Source organism: Procambarus clarkii, chromosome 22 (assembly GCF_040958095.1).
Source record: "Procambarus clarkii isolate CNS0578487 chromosome 22, FALCON_Pclarkii_2.0, whole genome shotgun sequence".
NCBI classification, from domain to species: Eukaryota; Metazoa; Arthropoda; class Malacostraca; order Decapoda; family Cambaridae; genus Procambarus; species Procambarus clarkii.
Window position 1 is genome coordinate 16829303 of NC_091171.1, and position 14526 is coordinate 16843828.

Sequence of the window (14526 nt, forward strand, 5' to 3'; positions counted from 1 at the left end):
TATGACAACACGTTATAGACAGGCTATGACAACACGTTATAGACAGGCTATGACAACACGTTATAGACAGGCTATGACAACACGTTATAGACAGGCTATGACAACACGTTATAGACAGGCTATGACAACACGTTATAGACAGGCTATGACAACACGTTATAGACAGGCTATGACAACACGTTATAGACAGGCTATGACAACACGTTATAGACAGGCTATGACAACACGTTATAGACAGGCTATGACAACACGTTATAGACAGGCTATGACAACACGTTATAGACAGGCTATGACAACACGTTATAGACAGGCTATGACAACACGTTATAGACAGGCTATGACAACATGTTTATAAACATGTACGCGCACCACAGTCTGAAAATATGAATATTTAATATGATTAAATGGATGATATCTGTATTAAAGTTGCCTATTGGTCGTAGCAAAAGATAGGCTGGGGGTGTGTGTATGCCACAAAAGATCGCTTGGCTGGGTATGGTTGCAGCAAAGGATGCAGGTATATAGCTGTGGTTTAATCTATATATTCATGTGGGTGCAGTCGGCGACTTATCAAACAAAAACATAAACCATGTCTAGACCTAAAACAGAAAGCTACACGAGGATTGTCACAAAAGATACTAAAGGGGATATCATTTTTCTTGAGCAGTAACTACAGTAAAGTTTAGTCATCTTGAGGTTATCTTGAGGTTATGCTTGCAAATGTTACAGCACATCATTGAATACATCCGTATAATTTTTTACTGTATCCTTTACATTTTTTACTTTATCCATTTTTTGTACTTGTTATTTTTTTATCCATCATTACCATTTTTTTTACCATCTGTATAATTTTTTACTTTTGAAATAGTCTATTTTAGGAAAGCTCAACATTATTTAGGCAAATTTAACATTCTCATCGGATTTTGCTCGCCCTCTTGTCGAAGTCTACCCAATCAACTGGTCATTACAGCGACGGCTTCGCTTCTTGCAGGCCGCAGTTCGATCCCCCCCCCCCCCATGTTCCTAGTGGTTAGGCGCCCCCCCCCCATTCCTTCCCACCGTCCTATCCCAGATCCTTGTCTTCGCATCTCTTCAGAGTGCTATTTATTCTTACTGGCTTTCCGCTTTCTCACCGCTCCCGTGCCAGGTAAGTCCACTACGGGCTCACCATAGCCCGTGCTACTTGGAACTTGTTCCGAGTAGCTTAATCTATAACAACAACATCTGCTTTCTCATCATAATTACCTTACCCTATCGGAGTCTGGCACACTCCTCCAAGGACGCCATGTACGCAGCAGACGATCTGTAGTCTGGTCTGCACGCCATGCACATGCCCCGTCATTGGGTTCATTTCAGTAACGGGCCTAATGGTCTTGCCTGCTCCACCCACTCGGTGTTCCAGTCAGAACGCGTTCTCTGCCTGACCCCCCGATGAGAATGTAAAGTGTTTTCATGACATGGGTTCATGAAACGCTGGTCATTAGACAAGCTCTTAGTTGGCCACTTGCTTAAGCAGAGCCAATTCTGGGGGAGTGCCTTAAGTGGGGGAGTGCCATGCAGTTTAATTAATCCTTTTACTTCGACCATCTTGCAGATATGAAAATTAAGCTTATCCTGCGTTAAGTTTATTTATAAGCTTCAAAAACATTCTCACTGCCAGGAAAGGCAGAACTAGAAAGTTTATGCACACTTCTTTCCAAGCATGACGAAAATGGAAATAGTGTATTCTTGGAAATCTGTAGTTAAATGTTAATTTGGCTTAGGCTAAAAGCAATTAAGGAACTTATAAGTATTAGGTTTAGAACAAGAGGGGGGTAATTATGAGGAGAAAACGCTAAGCCATTAGGGCTGTATAGTGCCAGAGCAACCGGTCCTCTCAACTACTATGACGTAATGGTAACCAGCATGCTAAATGTAACGTACCGTGAGAGCGGCTCAACAGTAATGCTCCTCTTATCTGTATCGGTTAAGTAGGTTGGGTGGGTGGTTTGGGTTAGGTTAGTACGTTGAATTTGTTGTGGGTGTGACAAATCGAGAGAACAAGCTGATCGAGTCGGAGGCGTCTGTGGTCAGTGTCGTAAGTCGAGCACTTAACCAGTTCCATTAATGCCTGAAAGAAAGAAATATATAGTTAAATATTCCAGTCCTCAGTGCAGTGTTAGGCCCTAAGTATTACACACAGAAATCACAATAACGTGATGCATCAATGAACAAACCCACAAGGGCCGTGACGAGGATTCGAACCTGCGTCTGTGAGCATCCCAGACGTTTCCTTAGTCGATTAAGGCAGCGTCTGGGATGCTCACAGACTGTAGGTTCGAATCCTCGTCATGGCCCTTGTGGATTTACCCTAAGTATATTGCTCTTGTAGCCTACTGGGTTATCTTATTACAAAACAAACTGAAAATGAGCGCGTGTTGGTGGGCGGGAGAGGTGAGGCGTGACTTTTAGGGAGCTGTGTGTAACAATGTATTTATTATGACTTTCTTGACTTTGACCTTGTACTTGTTGCTGTTTTATAGAACTTTTAGGATTTTGTATTTCGCCTAGACTTGAGATTGTATTCTTTTAATCTCGAACAGATGTTAGTTTGGAAAACTTCATTAACCACACTGGTATTATTTATTTATTTTTGAAAGAATAATGATCGTCGCTGGTAATCGTAGTACGCTCTTTTCTGTATTTATGATATTCAGTAGCGTGGCCGCTCAGTTTACATGAAATTGTAAAAGTCGGTAAGAAAGAGATGCTGCTTTTGTTGACCAGACCACACACTAGAAGTTGAAGGGACGACGACGTTTCGGTCCGTCCTGGACCATTCTCAAGTCGATTGTCGCCTGCATGCTGCTTTTGTGGTACGATGAAGGTGAAAACATAATCCACGTCGTTACGTTACGTTTAGGCCGTCTTGCTCCCGGGCACAGGTTATAAAACTCCAGATTACACATTACACCCAACTCTCAAAACGCTTTTGCTACCGTACGCGTGCACGAAGGAAGCGGCCAGGCGCCAGATTCACGAAGCAGTTACGCAAGTACTTACGAACGTGTACATCTTTCCTCAATCTTTGACGGTTTTGGTTACATTTATTAAACAGTTTACAATCATGAAAACTTCCCAATCAACTGTTGTCATTGTTATAAACAGCTTCCTGGTGCTTCGGAGCTCATTAACTGTCTAATAATTGTAAATAAAACCGCCAAAGATTGAGAAAAGATGTACAGGTTCGTAAGTCCTTGCGTAACTGCTTCCTGAATCTGGTCCAAGGACTCGGTATAGTTATGTATATCACACACATTCCGGAGCAGGCAGCGCCAGCGTACAATCCCTATCTTCTGTTATACAACATTAAGTTGGAGAATATCGAGATATAAACAGACTACTCCAGGAGCTGAGTGATTTGAATTACGACGAGGAGCTAAATGAACTTAAAAGGTAGGTCACTGGAAACGACAAAACAAGGGAGACAGGGTTAGTACACAGACGGTGTGACACAAGCGGTAACTACGTATCAAGTGAGCCAAACACATCATACAGTAGTAAATATTAAGTCAGAATAGTAAATATATGATGGAATAGGGGCATCTATTTTATTTATTTTTATATATACAAGAAGGTACATTGGGATTGTGAGGATACATAGCATAGTAATTACATTCTTGTAAAGCCACTAGTACGCACAGCGTTTCGGGCAGGTCCTTAATCTAAAAATATTTAAGTAGGTATCCATGTTATACGGCTCCTCTTCACCCACCAGTAATGGGGGAACTGGTTGTGAAGTGACCTACACAACCTTCAGATGCAACCTGTCCTACAAAGAACGTCGCTTTTCGTTTGTATGCCTTACACAAGGCCAAAAATTGTCGTACTAGAAAATGGAAGCGGCTCGCGAAAATGGCTTTCTGTCCCGTTTTCTGTTTTGGGTCCTCTGGGAGATTAGGAGAGGACACTTTAAATTTACCGTTTTCTTGACGCTGGGAAACCTTAGGAGGACGGGCTGGCCAGCGGATAGCGCCCAGGAATCTGCCCTGGCAATCGATTGATGGTTTTGAGAGGGGGAAGCCAAGAGCTGAAGATCAACCCCCCCCCCCCCACAAGGAAAACAACACACGCATGAGCGAGCTGGCGTTGAGTGGAGGTGGGGAGGGGGTTCGACCTCCCATTATCGCCCCCTTTTACCGTGCTATTAACAGTCTCGACAAGCTTATCATAGCGCAGTAAACAATAACAAGGGTGGTACTGTTAATATATGCATGTTCAGCTACACTTTTTAAATGATTACTTATGATCTGCATACATTTTAATCGATATGTTTAAACCTTTGTGCATTTGCATACGTAAATGACAGGCAACATTTCGATTGTAAAGCAAAACATATGTATATCTATAAGGCTTCAGGGAACTGGTCTAAAAGTATTATTTTGCACATCCCTCCAGCTGAAGCTCCCAAGTCCAATATGGCATCCAGATGACGTCAAGCAAACCCTTACTTGGCTTCACTAAATGCACGTTCAGTAGCGCGCGCGCGCGCGCGCACACACACACACACACACACACACACACACACACACACACACACACACACACACACACACACACACACACACACACACACACACACTCTCTCTCTCTCTCTCATTCTGCGTGGAAAGGGCTGCGTGAAATACATTTCATGTCGCTGGAAGACAGAAGAGCTCGGAGAGACATGATCACCACATACAAAATTCTCAAGGGAATTGAGAGGGTAGACAAGGATGAATTATTTAACACGGATGGCACACGCACAGGGGGACACAGGTGGAAGCTGAGTACCCAAATGAGCCACAGAGACATTAGAAATAACGTTTTCAGTCTCAGAGTAGTTAGGAAATGGAATGCACTAGGAAGTGATGTGGTGGAGGCTGACTCCATACACAGTTTCAAATGTAGATATGATAGAACTCGAGAAGCTCAGGAATCTGTACACCAGTTGATTGACAGTTGAGAGGCGGGCCGAAAGAGCAAAGCTCAACCCCCGCAAACACAACTAGGTGAGTATTCCTTCACTATGGCTTTGTTTTGACCGTGTGCTGCATGAAGCGCTCTCAACAGTGTGTATACAATATTAAGCACTGATATAGCTCGCCCTTCAGTATGTCGCTTGTTATTGTCGGTGCGCGTGTTGCATTACTTAGTATTAAATGTGCTACAGTTCAACAGCTAAACTAGGCTGTGTTGGGTTATTGGTGTGTCGGATGCACAAGCTGTCCTCACTTGATGCGCGACAATCGGCAACATCGTCGAAACTTGTAGCTTAGTGGTTTTAAATGAGCTGTAATACTGACGGTCCGATTGTCTAATGAGCATGTGGTCCTCGGTATATTAGCTGGATGCTCTAGAGTCGTCCGCTTCATATTAGGCAAAAGCCACTTGCAATTTGACGCTTGTCAAAACGTGAAAACAGTCTGAACTGATGCTTCAGACAGCCCATTAGCCTATTGGTGGCATACACTTATTTAACTTTTACATATATTTTGAAGATGAGTAGCAGAGTTTTTGTTTTGTTTATCTTAATGTCCAACGTTTTGGCTAAGCTAATGTTAAAATCTGGGGTCCTAATGTTAACAGTTTGGTAGCGGTTGTCATTATGACACACAGGATTTGGTAATGGATATTGTCACATCTATCCAGGAGCAAAAATTGTGTAATGACAAGAACAATCTAGCGGGCGATAAATATGTTTAGTACATTTCTGAACGAGACAATTTGGTCGTCTTTAAACACAGGAGATAGGATAATTTGACTGAGGGTGAACAAGTGCTTTGAATAGTATCATCATCCACGATCTGACGTTTGCCATGTTTCTTTAGCTAAAGATAAGAATATCCTAAAATGTCCCAGACAATTATTCTTTAGCTTTAAACAGTTTTCGTTCGTTCTCTGGTGAAGTTTGACTTATTCAAAGTTCCCGTAGCCTAGGACAAATAATTTATTTATGAAATGTTCCGGCAATATTTCTTACACTCGCTGACAGTATGTTGAATGTGTGATGTAAACAAATCATGAATTTATGCAGGTGTTTCATGCCTTTAAAAGGTGATTTCTGTCAGGCCTGAATGTTTAATTCATATAATTTTTAACTGCAGAGATGGGAGTACACTGATAGAGTTTAATTTTATTTTTTATTTTTTTTTTAATTTTATTTTTATATTTTTAATTTTATTTTGTCATGTCAGTCACCACCGCGGATAAGGAGCATTCACAGCTCACAATTTCCTGAATTGCCTTCGTGGCGAGAAAGGCAGCAGAATGAAGCGTAGCCCAGTCAAATGGTGTATTTGATCAAACTATCAAGAGAAAACTAGATAGGTTTCTTCAAGAAGTGCCGGACCAACCGGGCTGTGGTGGGTATGTGGGGCCTGCGGGCCTCTCCAAGCAACAGCCTGTTGGACTAAGCTCTCACAAGGGAGTAGAACAACTCCCAGAACCCCATCAAGCAGGTATTGTGCTGGTGTTCCTCGCCTGGACGCTTGAAGCGGTTTTGATCGCGCGTTAAGGAACAAAGGCGTGCGAAGGATCACATTAGGATCAGCGGCGACCTATAGTCCGAGTTGAATGGTGGGTGGTGTGCTGGGAATAGTCCGGCTCCTCCCTCTATTATGTCGCCTATCATCCCCCCCCCCCTCTGCCGTCTGTTAACTGTTTCTTACTCCGCCGTCCGTGACCAGGTTCCTGCCACCGCCGTCCGTGGCCAGGTTCCTGCCACCGCCGTCCGTGGCCAGGTTCCTGCCACCGCCGTCCGTGGCCAGGTTCCTGCCACCGCCGTCCGTGGCCAGGTTCCTGCCACCGCCGTCCGTGGCCAGGTTCCTGCCACCGCCGTCCGTGGCCAGGTTCCTGCCACCGCCGTCCGTGGCCAGGTTCCTGCCACCGCCGTCCGTGGCCAGGTTCCTGCCACCGCCGTCCGTGGCCAGGTTCCTCCCGCCGCCGTCCGTGGCCAGGTTCCTGCCACCGCCGTCCGTGGCCAGGTTCCTGCCACCGCCGTCCGTGGCCAGGTTCCTGCCACCGCCGTCCGTGGCCAGGTTCCTGCCACCGCCGTCCGTGGCCAGGTTCCTGCCGCCGCCGTCCGTGGCCAGGTTCCTGCCACCGCCGTCCGTGGCCAGGTTCCTGCCACCGCCGTCCGTGGCCAGGTTCCTGCCACCGCCGTCCGTGGCCAGGTTCCTGCCACCGCCGTCCGTGGCCAGGTTCCTGCCACCGCCGTCCGTGGCCTGGTTCCTGCCACCGCCGTCCGTGGTCAGGTTCCTCTCGCCGTCGTCCGTGGCCAGGTTCCTCCCACCGCCGTCCGTGGTCAGGTTCCTCTCGCCGTCGTCCGTGGCCAGGTTCCTGCCACCGCCGTCCGTGGCCAGGTTCCTGCCACCGCCGTCCGTGGCCAGGTTCCTGCCACCGCCGTCCGTGGCCAGGTTCCTGCCACCGCCGTCCGTGGCCAGGTTCCTGCTAGTGCCGTCCGTGGCCTGGTTCCTCCCACCGCCGTCCGTGGCCAGGTTCCTCTCGCCGTCGTCCGTGGCCAGGTTCCTCCCACCGCCGTCCGTGGCCAGGTTCCTGCCACCGCCGTCCGTGGCCAGGTTCCTGCCACCGCCGTCCGTGGCCAGGTTCCTGCCACCGCCGTCCGTGGCCAGGTTCCTGCTAGTGCCGTCCGTGGCCTGGTTCCTCCCACCGCCGTCCGTGGCCAGGTTCCTCTCGCCGTCGTCCGTGGCCAGGTTCCTCCCACCGCCGTCCGTGACCAGGTTCCTCCCACCGCCGTCCGTGGCCAGGTTCCTGCCACCGCCGTCCGTGACCAGGTTCCTCCCACCGCCGTCCGTGGCCAGGTTCCTGCCACCGCCGTCCGTGACCAGGTTCCTCCCACCGCCGTCCGTGACCAGGTTCCTCCCACCGCCGTCCGTGGCCTCTCCCCTATTACAAGGCACCAAACACACACTATTCCACCTGTGTAACATTAGGTTTAGTTCATTTATTATGCACCCCATACCCATCGTGTGGGCGGTAGTGGAAAGGGTTACAGAGGCACATAATGGGCTCAGGGACTGAACCCCACAATTCATTTAGCTAAGCAAGTTACAATCTTGATGAGCTAGTTACACAATTCAGTATAAGTCGTCACATCAACAATGGGTTCGAGATCGACCACAAGTGCAGTTTCTAAATTAAGCAACTGACATATGTGGAGAGCTAGTGTCACAATTGATATGTTTGTCCTGCACACCGCCCCCCATCCAGTGGGCAGCGGTGGATAGGTTACAATCACTTAGTTACTACCTACTGTACTGTAGCAGTTACAAATGGGACCTTAGCGTCAGCTTGTTGGTGCGTGGTAGGTTGTGTTTTGTTTAGGATGTAATTTGCTTCGAGAAGTGTTTGGTGAACAAATCCACAAGGGCCGTGACGAGGATTCGAACCTGCGTCGTTTATTTTATGTTCAAAAGCAAATAACATCAAAGAGGATAGCGCTCAAAGGCGCTAACGTCACGTCTGTCACTGCATTGCTTGGTAAGAATAAAACAATGGGACCAGAAGGCATATTTGCCGAGCTAAGACTGGTAGAGAGCAGAGAGGTTCAAGGCCTCATACATCGAGAGAACCCATGACTGGCTTGGTCTCTGTGGATCACTTGTTTACCCGCCCTGCCAAAATTGACTGTTGTATCCAAAACAACTTTTTGTCCATTTGAAATACTGGAAATGGTATGCCGAGGCGTGGAACAGTAGCTACACGGCCGAACCTGTCTAAAAGCAATTCTAGGCCTAAAATAGACCCTTAGGTCATAATTAGTATATTGCCCTCCATAAAAAATCCAGGATTTGGCTAAGAAAATGTAGCTAAACTAATATTTTGATGATGACCACACCACACACCAGAAGATGGAGAAGCGACGACGTTTCGGACCATTATCACGCTACACGATAATGGTCCAGGGCGGACCGACTCTTGAAAGTTTTTTATAATTTAAAGTACTGCCTTTGTTTTGTTCGCCAGTAATGAATGTTATTGTCTTGGGTACGTAATAAATGAATAAAATCAACCTGGTTGGCAGATTCAGTTGATTCCCAGGTTGGATTCAATTGAATCCCAGTTTGCAATTCTTTTGACCATGTCGAGGTGTAGTTGCCTAAGGCGTTTGCTTAGGCCGTAGAGTATAGGTTCGAATCATCCTTACGGCCCCTACTGATTTTCTCACGTGTCAAATATTGGTTATTTTGCTAATGCGAGGCACCTTGTTCTTAAAACCTTTTAACAGTTTTTGTTGGACCTCTGCAGCAGTAGTTGATAAGGTGGCACTCGTTGTTTATGTTGTTAAGGTCTGTTGTTTGCGTTGGGAGCCATGATGTAGCTGTGGCATCGACTAAATTTGTAATTTCTCTATAGAAGAGAATGAAGTGCAACAGCACACTAATAAATGAATATACAGTAATAATTCACCATTTTCAAAGCACAAGGAAACTTAGACTGAATATTTCGGTCCCGAACCGGTTTCGGACCGAGTCAAAGTTTCCTCGTGTATAGTTACAAAATACGGAGTTATTATTTTCATTTTCTTTTATATAAGATGGTGAGTTCCATTGGTCTATGTAGAGTCGAGCTTAGTACTTTGCGTTAAAATATTTTTAGTGACAGACTGGCTATGTTGAGACTTGTAACTGGCTTCTTCCTTGTGGAGTTAGTGGGTTCGTGACACATCCAGTGTACAGGCCGCTAAAACTGCTGCTTAGATGTTGAATGGTTTGGGGACTCGAGCTGAATTTTTTTTTTTTAATTTTGCCCCGAGGGGCGAGTTTATTGGGCAGCGCCACTCATCTTGTGAGTGGACACACCGCCATAGTGACAGTATTGGGCAGCGCCACTCATCTTGTGAGTGGACACACCGCCATAGTGACAGTATTGGGCAGCGCCACTCATCTTGTGAGTGGACACACCGCCATAGTGACAGTATTGGGCAGCGCCACTCATCTTGTGGGTGGACACACCGCCATAGTGACAGTATTGGGCAGCGCCACTCATTTTGTGAGTGGACACACCGCCATAGTGACAGTATTGGGCAGCGCCACTCATCTTGTGAGTGGACACACCGCCATAGCAGCATGTACAACACTCCCCAATAGGAAGAAAACCCATTTTCGAGCTGAAATGTTGTGTACGGTTGATCCCCATAGTAAGCAGAAGGCAAAGTAAGGGTAAGGGAGGATGGGAAGGGAACGGGAGGACTAAGGGTGGAAGAGGGGGATCAAGGGACGGAAGGGGAGAAGGAAGGTGAGGGCAAAGAGAGCGAGTGACCCTTAGCACGGCGTTTAGGGGTTCACACTTGATCGTGTTTTAGCACTTTAGTAGTAAAGTGGGTTCGTGGTTCAGCTCCTCCAGCTTCCGTGGTTGAGTGCTCAATACCTCACTACACTAGGTGTTGTCTGGCAGATCTCTCTCCCTCTCCACGGAGGATGCTGGGTAACCATTGTATTATAGAAGACTTAACCAAAAAGAAAATTCCTCCATACCGAAACCACCTCGTCAAGGTTGGCAGTACCTTCAGCAGTTGTACTATCTGGCGTAGTCTGATTAACGTGCATCCAGGATACCCCGTAAGTATTCTCCACTTGTATACATAAATACACATAAGAATACATATGCGAGGTTAGGTGGGCAGCCGGCAATCATGGCGCTCCCATCCGGCCGAGCTGCCTCACTTTGGCCAGACTTGTCACTCATGAGGCTTTTATGGCACCATCTTAAGTCAGCGGGTTATTAGGAGTTTATCTTGTAAACAGCTTCTGCTTCATGCTTTGTTTGTTTAGTGGTGGGGGTGTATGTACACTCTCTCACCTTGTCCGTGTGTGGTGGGTGTGTGTGTGTGTACACTCTCACACCTTGTTCGTGTGTGGTGGGTGTGTATGTACACTCACACCTTGTTCGTGTGTGGTGGGTGTGTGTGTGTACACTCTCACACCTTGTTCGTGTGTGGTGGGGGTGTGTGTACACTCACACCTTGTTCGTGTGTGGTGGGGGTGTGTGTACACTCACACCTTGTTCGTGTGTGGTGGGTGTGTGAGTGTACACTCTCACACCTTGTTCGTGTGTGGTGGGGGTGTGTGTACACTCTCACACGCCTTGTCCGTGTGTGGTGGGTGTGTGTGTGTACACTCACACCTTGTTCGTGTGTGGTGGGGGTGTGTGTACACTCACACCTTGTTCGTGTGTGGTGGGTGTGTGTGTGTACACTCTCACACCTTGTTCGTGTGCGGTGGGGGTGTGTGTACACTCACACCTTGTTCGTGTGTGGCGGGTGGGTGTGTGTACACTCTCACACCTTGTTCGTGTGTGGTGGGGGTGTGTGTGTACACTCTCACACCTTGTTCGTGTGTGGTGGGTGTGTGAGTGTACACTCTCACACCTTGTTCGTGTGTGGTGGGTGTGTGAGTGTACACTCTCACACCTTGTTCGTGTGTGGTGGGTGTGTGTGTGTACACTCTCTCACCTTGTTCGTGTGTGGTGGGTGTGTGAGTGTACACTCTCACACCTTGTTCGTGTGTGGGGGGGGTGTGTACACTCTCTCACCTTGTTCGTGTGTGGTGGGTGTGTGAGTGTACACTCTCACACCTTGTTCGTGTGTGGTGGGTGTGTGTGTGTACACTCACACCTTGTTCGTGTGTGGTGGGTGTGTGTGTACACTCTCTCACCTTGTTCGTGTGTGGTGGGTGTGTGTGTACACTCTCTCACCTTGTTCGTGTGTGGTGGGTGTGTGTGTGTACACTCACACCTTGTTCGTGTGTGGTGGGTGTGTGAGTGTACACTCTCTCACCTTGTTCGTGTGTGGTGGGTGTGTGTGTGTACACTCTCACCTTGTTCGTGTGTGGTGGGTGTGTGTGTACACTCACACCTTGTTCGTGTGTGGTGGGTGTGTGTGTGTACACTCACACCTTGTTCGTGTGTGGTGGGTGTGAGTGTACACTCTCACACCTTGTTCGTGTGTGGTGGGGGTGTGTGTACACTCTCACACCTTGTTCGTGTGTGGTGAGTGTGTGTGTACACTCACACCTTGTTCGTGTGTGGTGGGTGTGTATAATGTTTGTCTTCTCGGGCAATGAAAGCTCTCATCATGGAAAAATATGATAGGGATACCTGGTTGATGGGGTTCTGGGAGTTCTTCTACTCCCCAAACCCGGCCCGAGGCCAGGCTTGAATTGTGAGAGTTTGGTCCACCAGGCTGTTGCTTGGAGCGGCCCGCAGGCCCACATACCCACCACAGCCCGGCTGATCCGGAAAATGCAGCTATTGAACAACATTGGTGGTTCTCATCCGGTGGTTCGCGCGGGTTCACCACTGAATAAGTTCTCGCCATCTAGAGAACTTTGCCGAAGCGGACACAACTGAACGCAAGTTCAGTGTGTGGCACGGGGTTGATTGCATTTATTTTTTTTGAGAAGTGAAAAAAGTACCGTAAGTTCAAAACTGTCGGGGACGATTGAGAGTCTACTCGGAGTAGTGCAGTCTCGTACGTAGTCTGTTATTGCCAGACGAGTGAGGGATAAATGTGAACAAATCAAGTTAGGTATAAAGCTATAGATGAGGATAATGTGAGATGTATGTGTTTTTTTTTTATTTATTATTTTCTACCACAAACATGGCCACACATTTACAATGCTAACCAGCATATATACATTTTCTTCTGTCCTCCATAGACAGGATTAGAGATCAGTTAAACATATAGTTCAGGGATTTATTGAACAATCAACCACAGGTGATTCGGTACTTTTAAAATGCTAAGCTAACCTACATACGTAAATACATAGATACACAGATTTACGTATGCCCTACATAAAGTGGCAGGACAGTGGATAACGTAAGGAATTGGAAATACTACGGAATACCTTCTAACCGTTCATTAGCATTGGACATTGGATCTTATGATGATTGTAGTGGTTATGCGGGCCGCTCCAAGCAACAGCCTGATGGACCAAGTTATCACAAATTGAGCCTGACCCGGCCCCAGGGGTAGGGTGCTGGTTGGAGGGGGGGGGGTTATCTTGAGGTTCCGGGACCGCGGGGTCATTGATCCCCAGAACCTCCACAAGGTTACCTTGCCTTGAGGTGCTTCCGGGGCTTAGTGTCCCCGCGGCCCGGTCGTCGACCAGGCCTCCCGGTTGCTGGACTGGTCAACCAGACTGTTGGACGCAGCTGCTCGCAGCCTGACATATGAGTCACAGCCTGGTTGATCAGGTATCCTTTGGAGGTGCTTATCCAGTTCTCTCTTGAACACTGTGAGGGGTCGGCCAGTTATGTTCCTTATGTGTAGTCGAAGCGTGTTGAACAGTCGGGTAGGTAGGGTTACAGTATACGTCGGTGGATCCACGTCCCCTGCGGCCCGGTCTCTGACCAGGCCTCCTGGGGCCAGATTCACGAAGCAGTTACGCAAAGCACTTACGAACTTGTACATCTTTTCTCAATCTTTGGCGGCTTTGTTTACAATTATTAAACAGTTAATGTGCTCCGAAGCACCAGGAGGCTGTTTATAACAATAACAACAGTTGATTGGGAAGTTTTCATGCTTGTAAACTGTTTAATAAATGTAACCAAAGCCGTCAAAGATTGAGGAAAGTTGTATACGTTCGTTAGTACATGCGTAACTGCTTCGTGAATATGGCCCGTGGTTGGTCAACCGGACTGTTGGACGCGGTTACTAGCAGCCTGACATATGAATCACAGCCTGGTTGATCAGGTATCCCTTTGAGGTGTTTATCGAGTTCTCTTTTGAAGGGTGTCTCCAACCCGTCCTCTTACAAATTAGTCGCTTTTCGCTCGTATGGGCAACTCAGGCTAAAAAACAACGTAATTTAGAAAGGAATGAGCTCACGAAAGTGACGTACTGTCCCGTTTTCTGTTATGGGTCTTCTGGCTTAGGCTGTTAGGTTACCTTACCGACCTTGAGGTGCTTCCGGGCTTAGTGTCCTCGCGGCTAGGTCGTCGACCAGGCCTCCTGGTTGCTGGACTGGTCAATCAGGCTGTTGGACGCGGCTGCTCGCAGCCTGGCGTACGAATCACAACCTGGTTGATCAGGTACAGGATAGGAGAGGACACTTATAATTAAGTTTTCCTGACGTTTTGAAACCTTAGGACAACTACCTGCCCTCCTAACCTACCAGAGGACCCTTAACTTGCAGTTTTTGAAAACAAAAATCTAATTTTTTCGATTATTTTTTCATGTTCAAATTACGGCATTTTTTGGCCGTAGCGCATACGAGCGAAAAAGGATGTAAATTTGTAAGAGGACGGGCATTACTGGCCATCCTCGCACAGGATGGCCAATATGTGTAGAGGGAGAGTGTTGAAAATTCTTGGGCCCTCTCAAAATGTACTTTCTGGAAAGGAGACGAGAAAGGTATCAAATAATATTTATACATGGAAGATACTGGAGGGCCAGGTCCCAGGTCTGTGCCAGATGCACAGCGGAATAACAACATACTGGAGCGAAAGGTATGGAAGGAAATGCCGAAAAGAACCAGTGAGGAG

At 47.3% G+C, this 14526-nt stretch overlaps 1 protein-coding gene across 1 annotated transcript; it reads right to left on the reverse strand.

Annotated features, from left to right (window-relative positions):
• Positions 1 to 6674: 6674 nt before the first annotated feature.
• On the reverse strand, positions 6675 to 8006 carry LOC123760625 (uncharacterized PE-PGRS family protein PE_PGRS46-like). Its single transcript, XM_045746361.2, has one exon. It carries the CDS (start codon positions 8004 to 8006, stop codon positions 6675 to 6677), a length of 1332 nt encoding a protein of 443 aa, XP_045602317.2.
• Positions 8007 to 14526: the final 6520 nt, after the last annotated feature.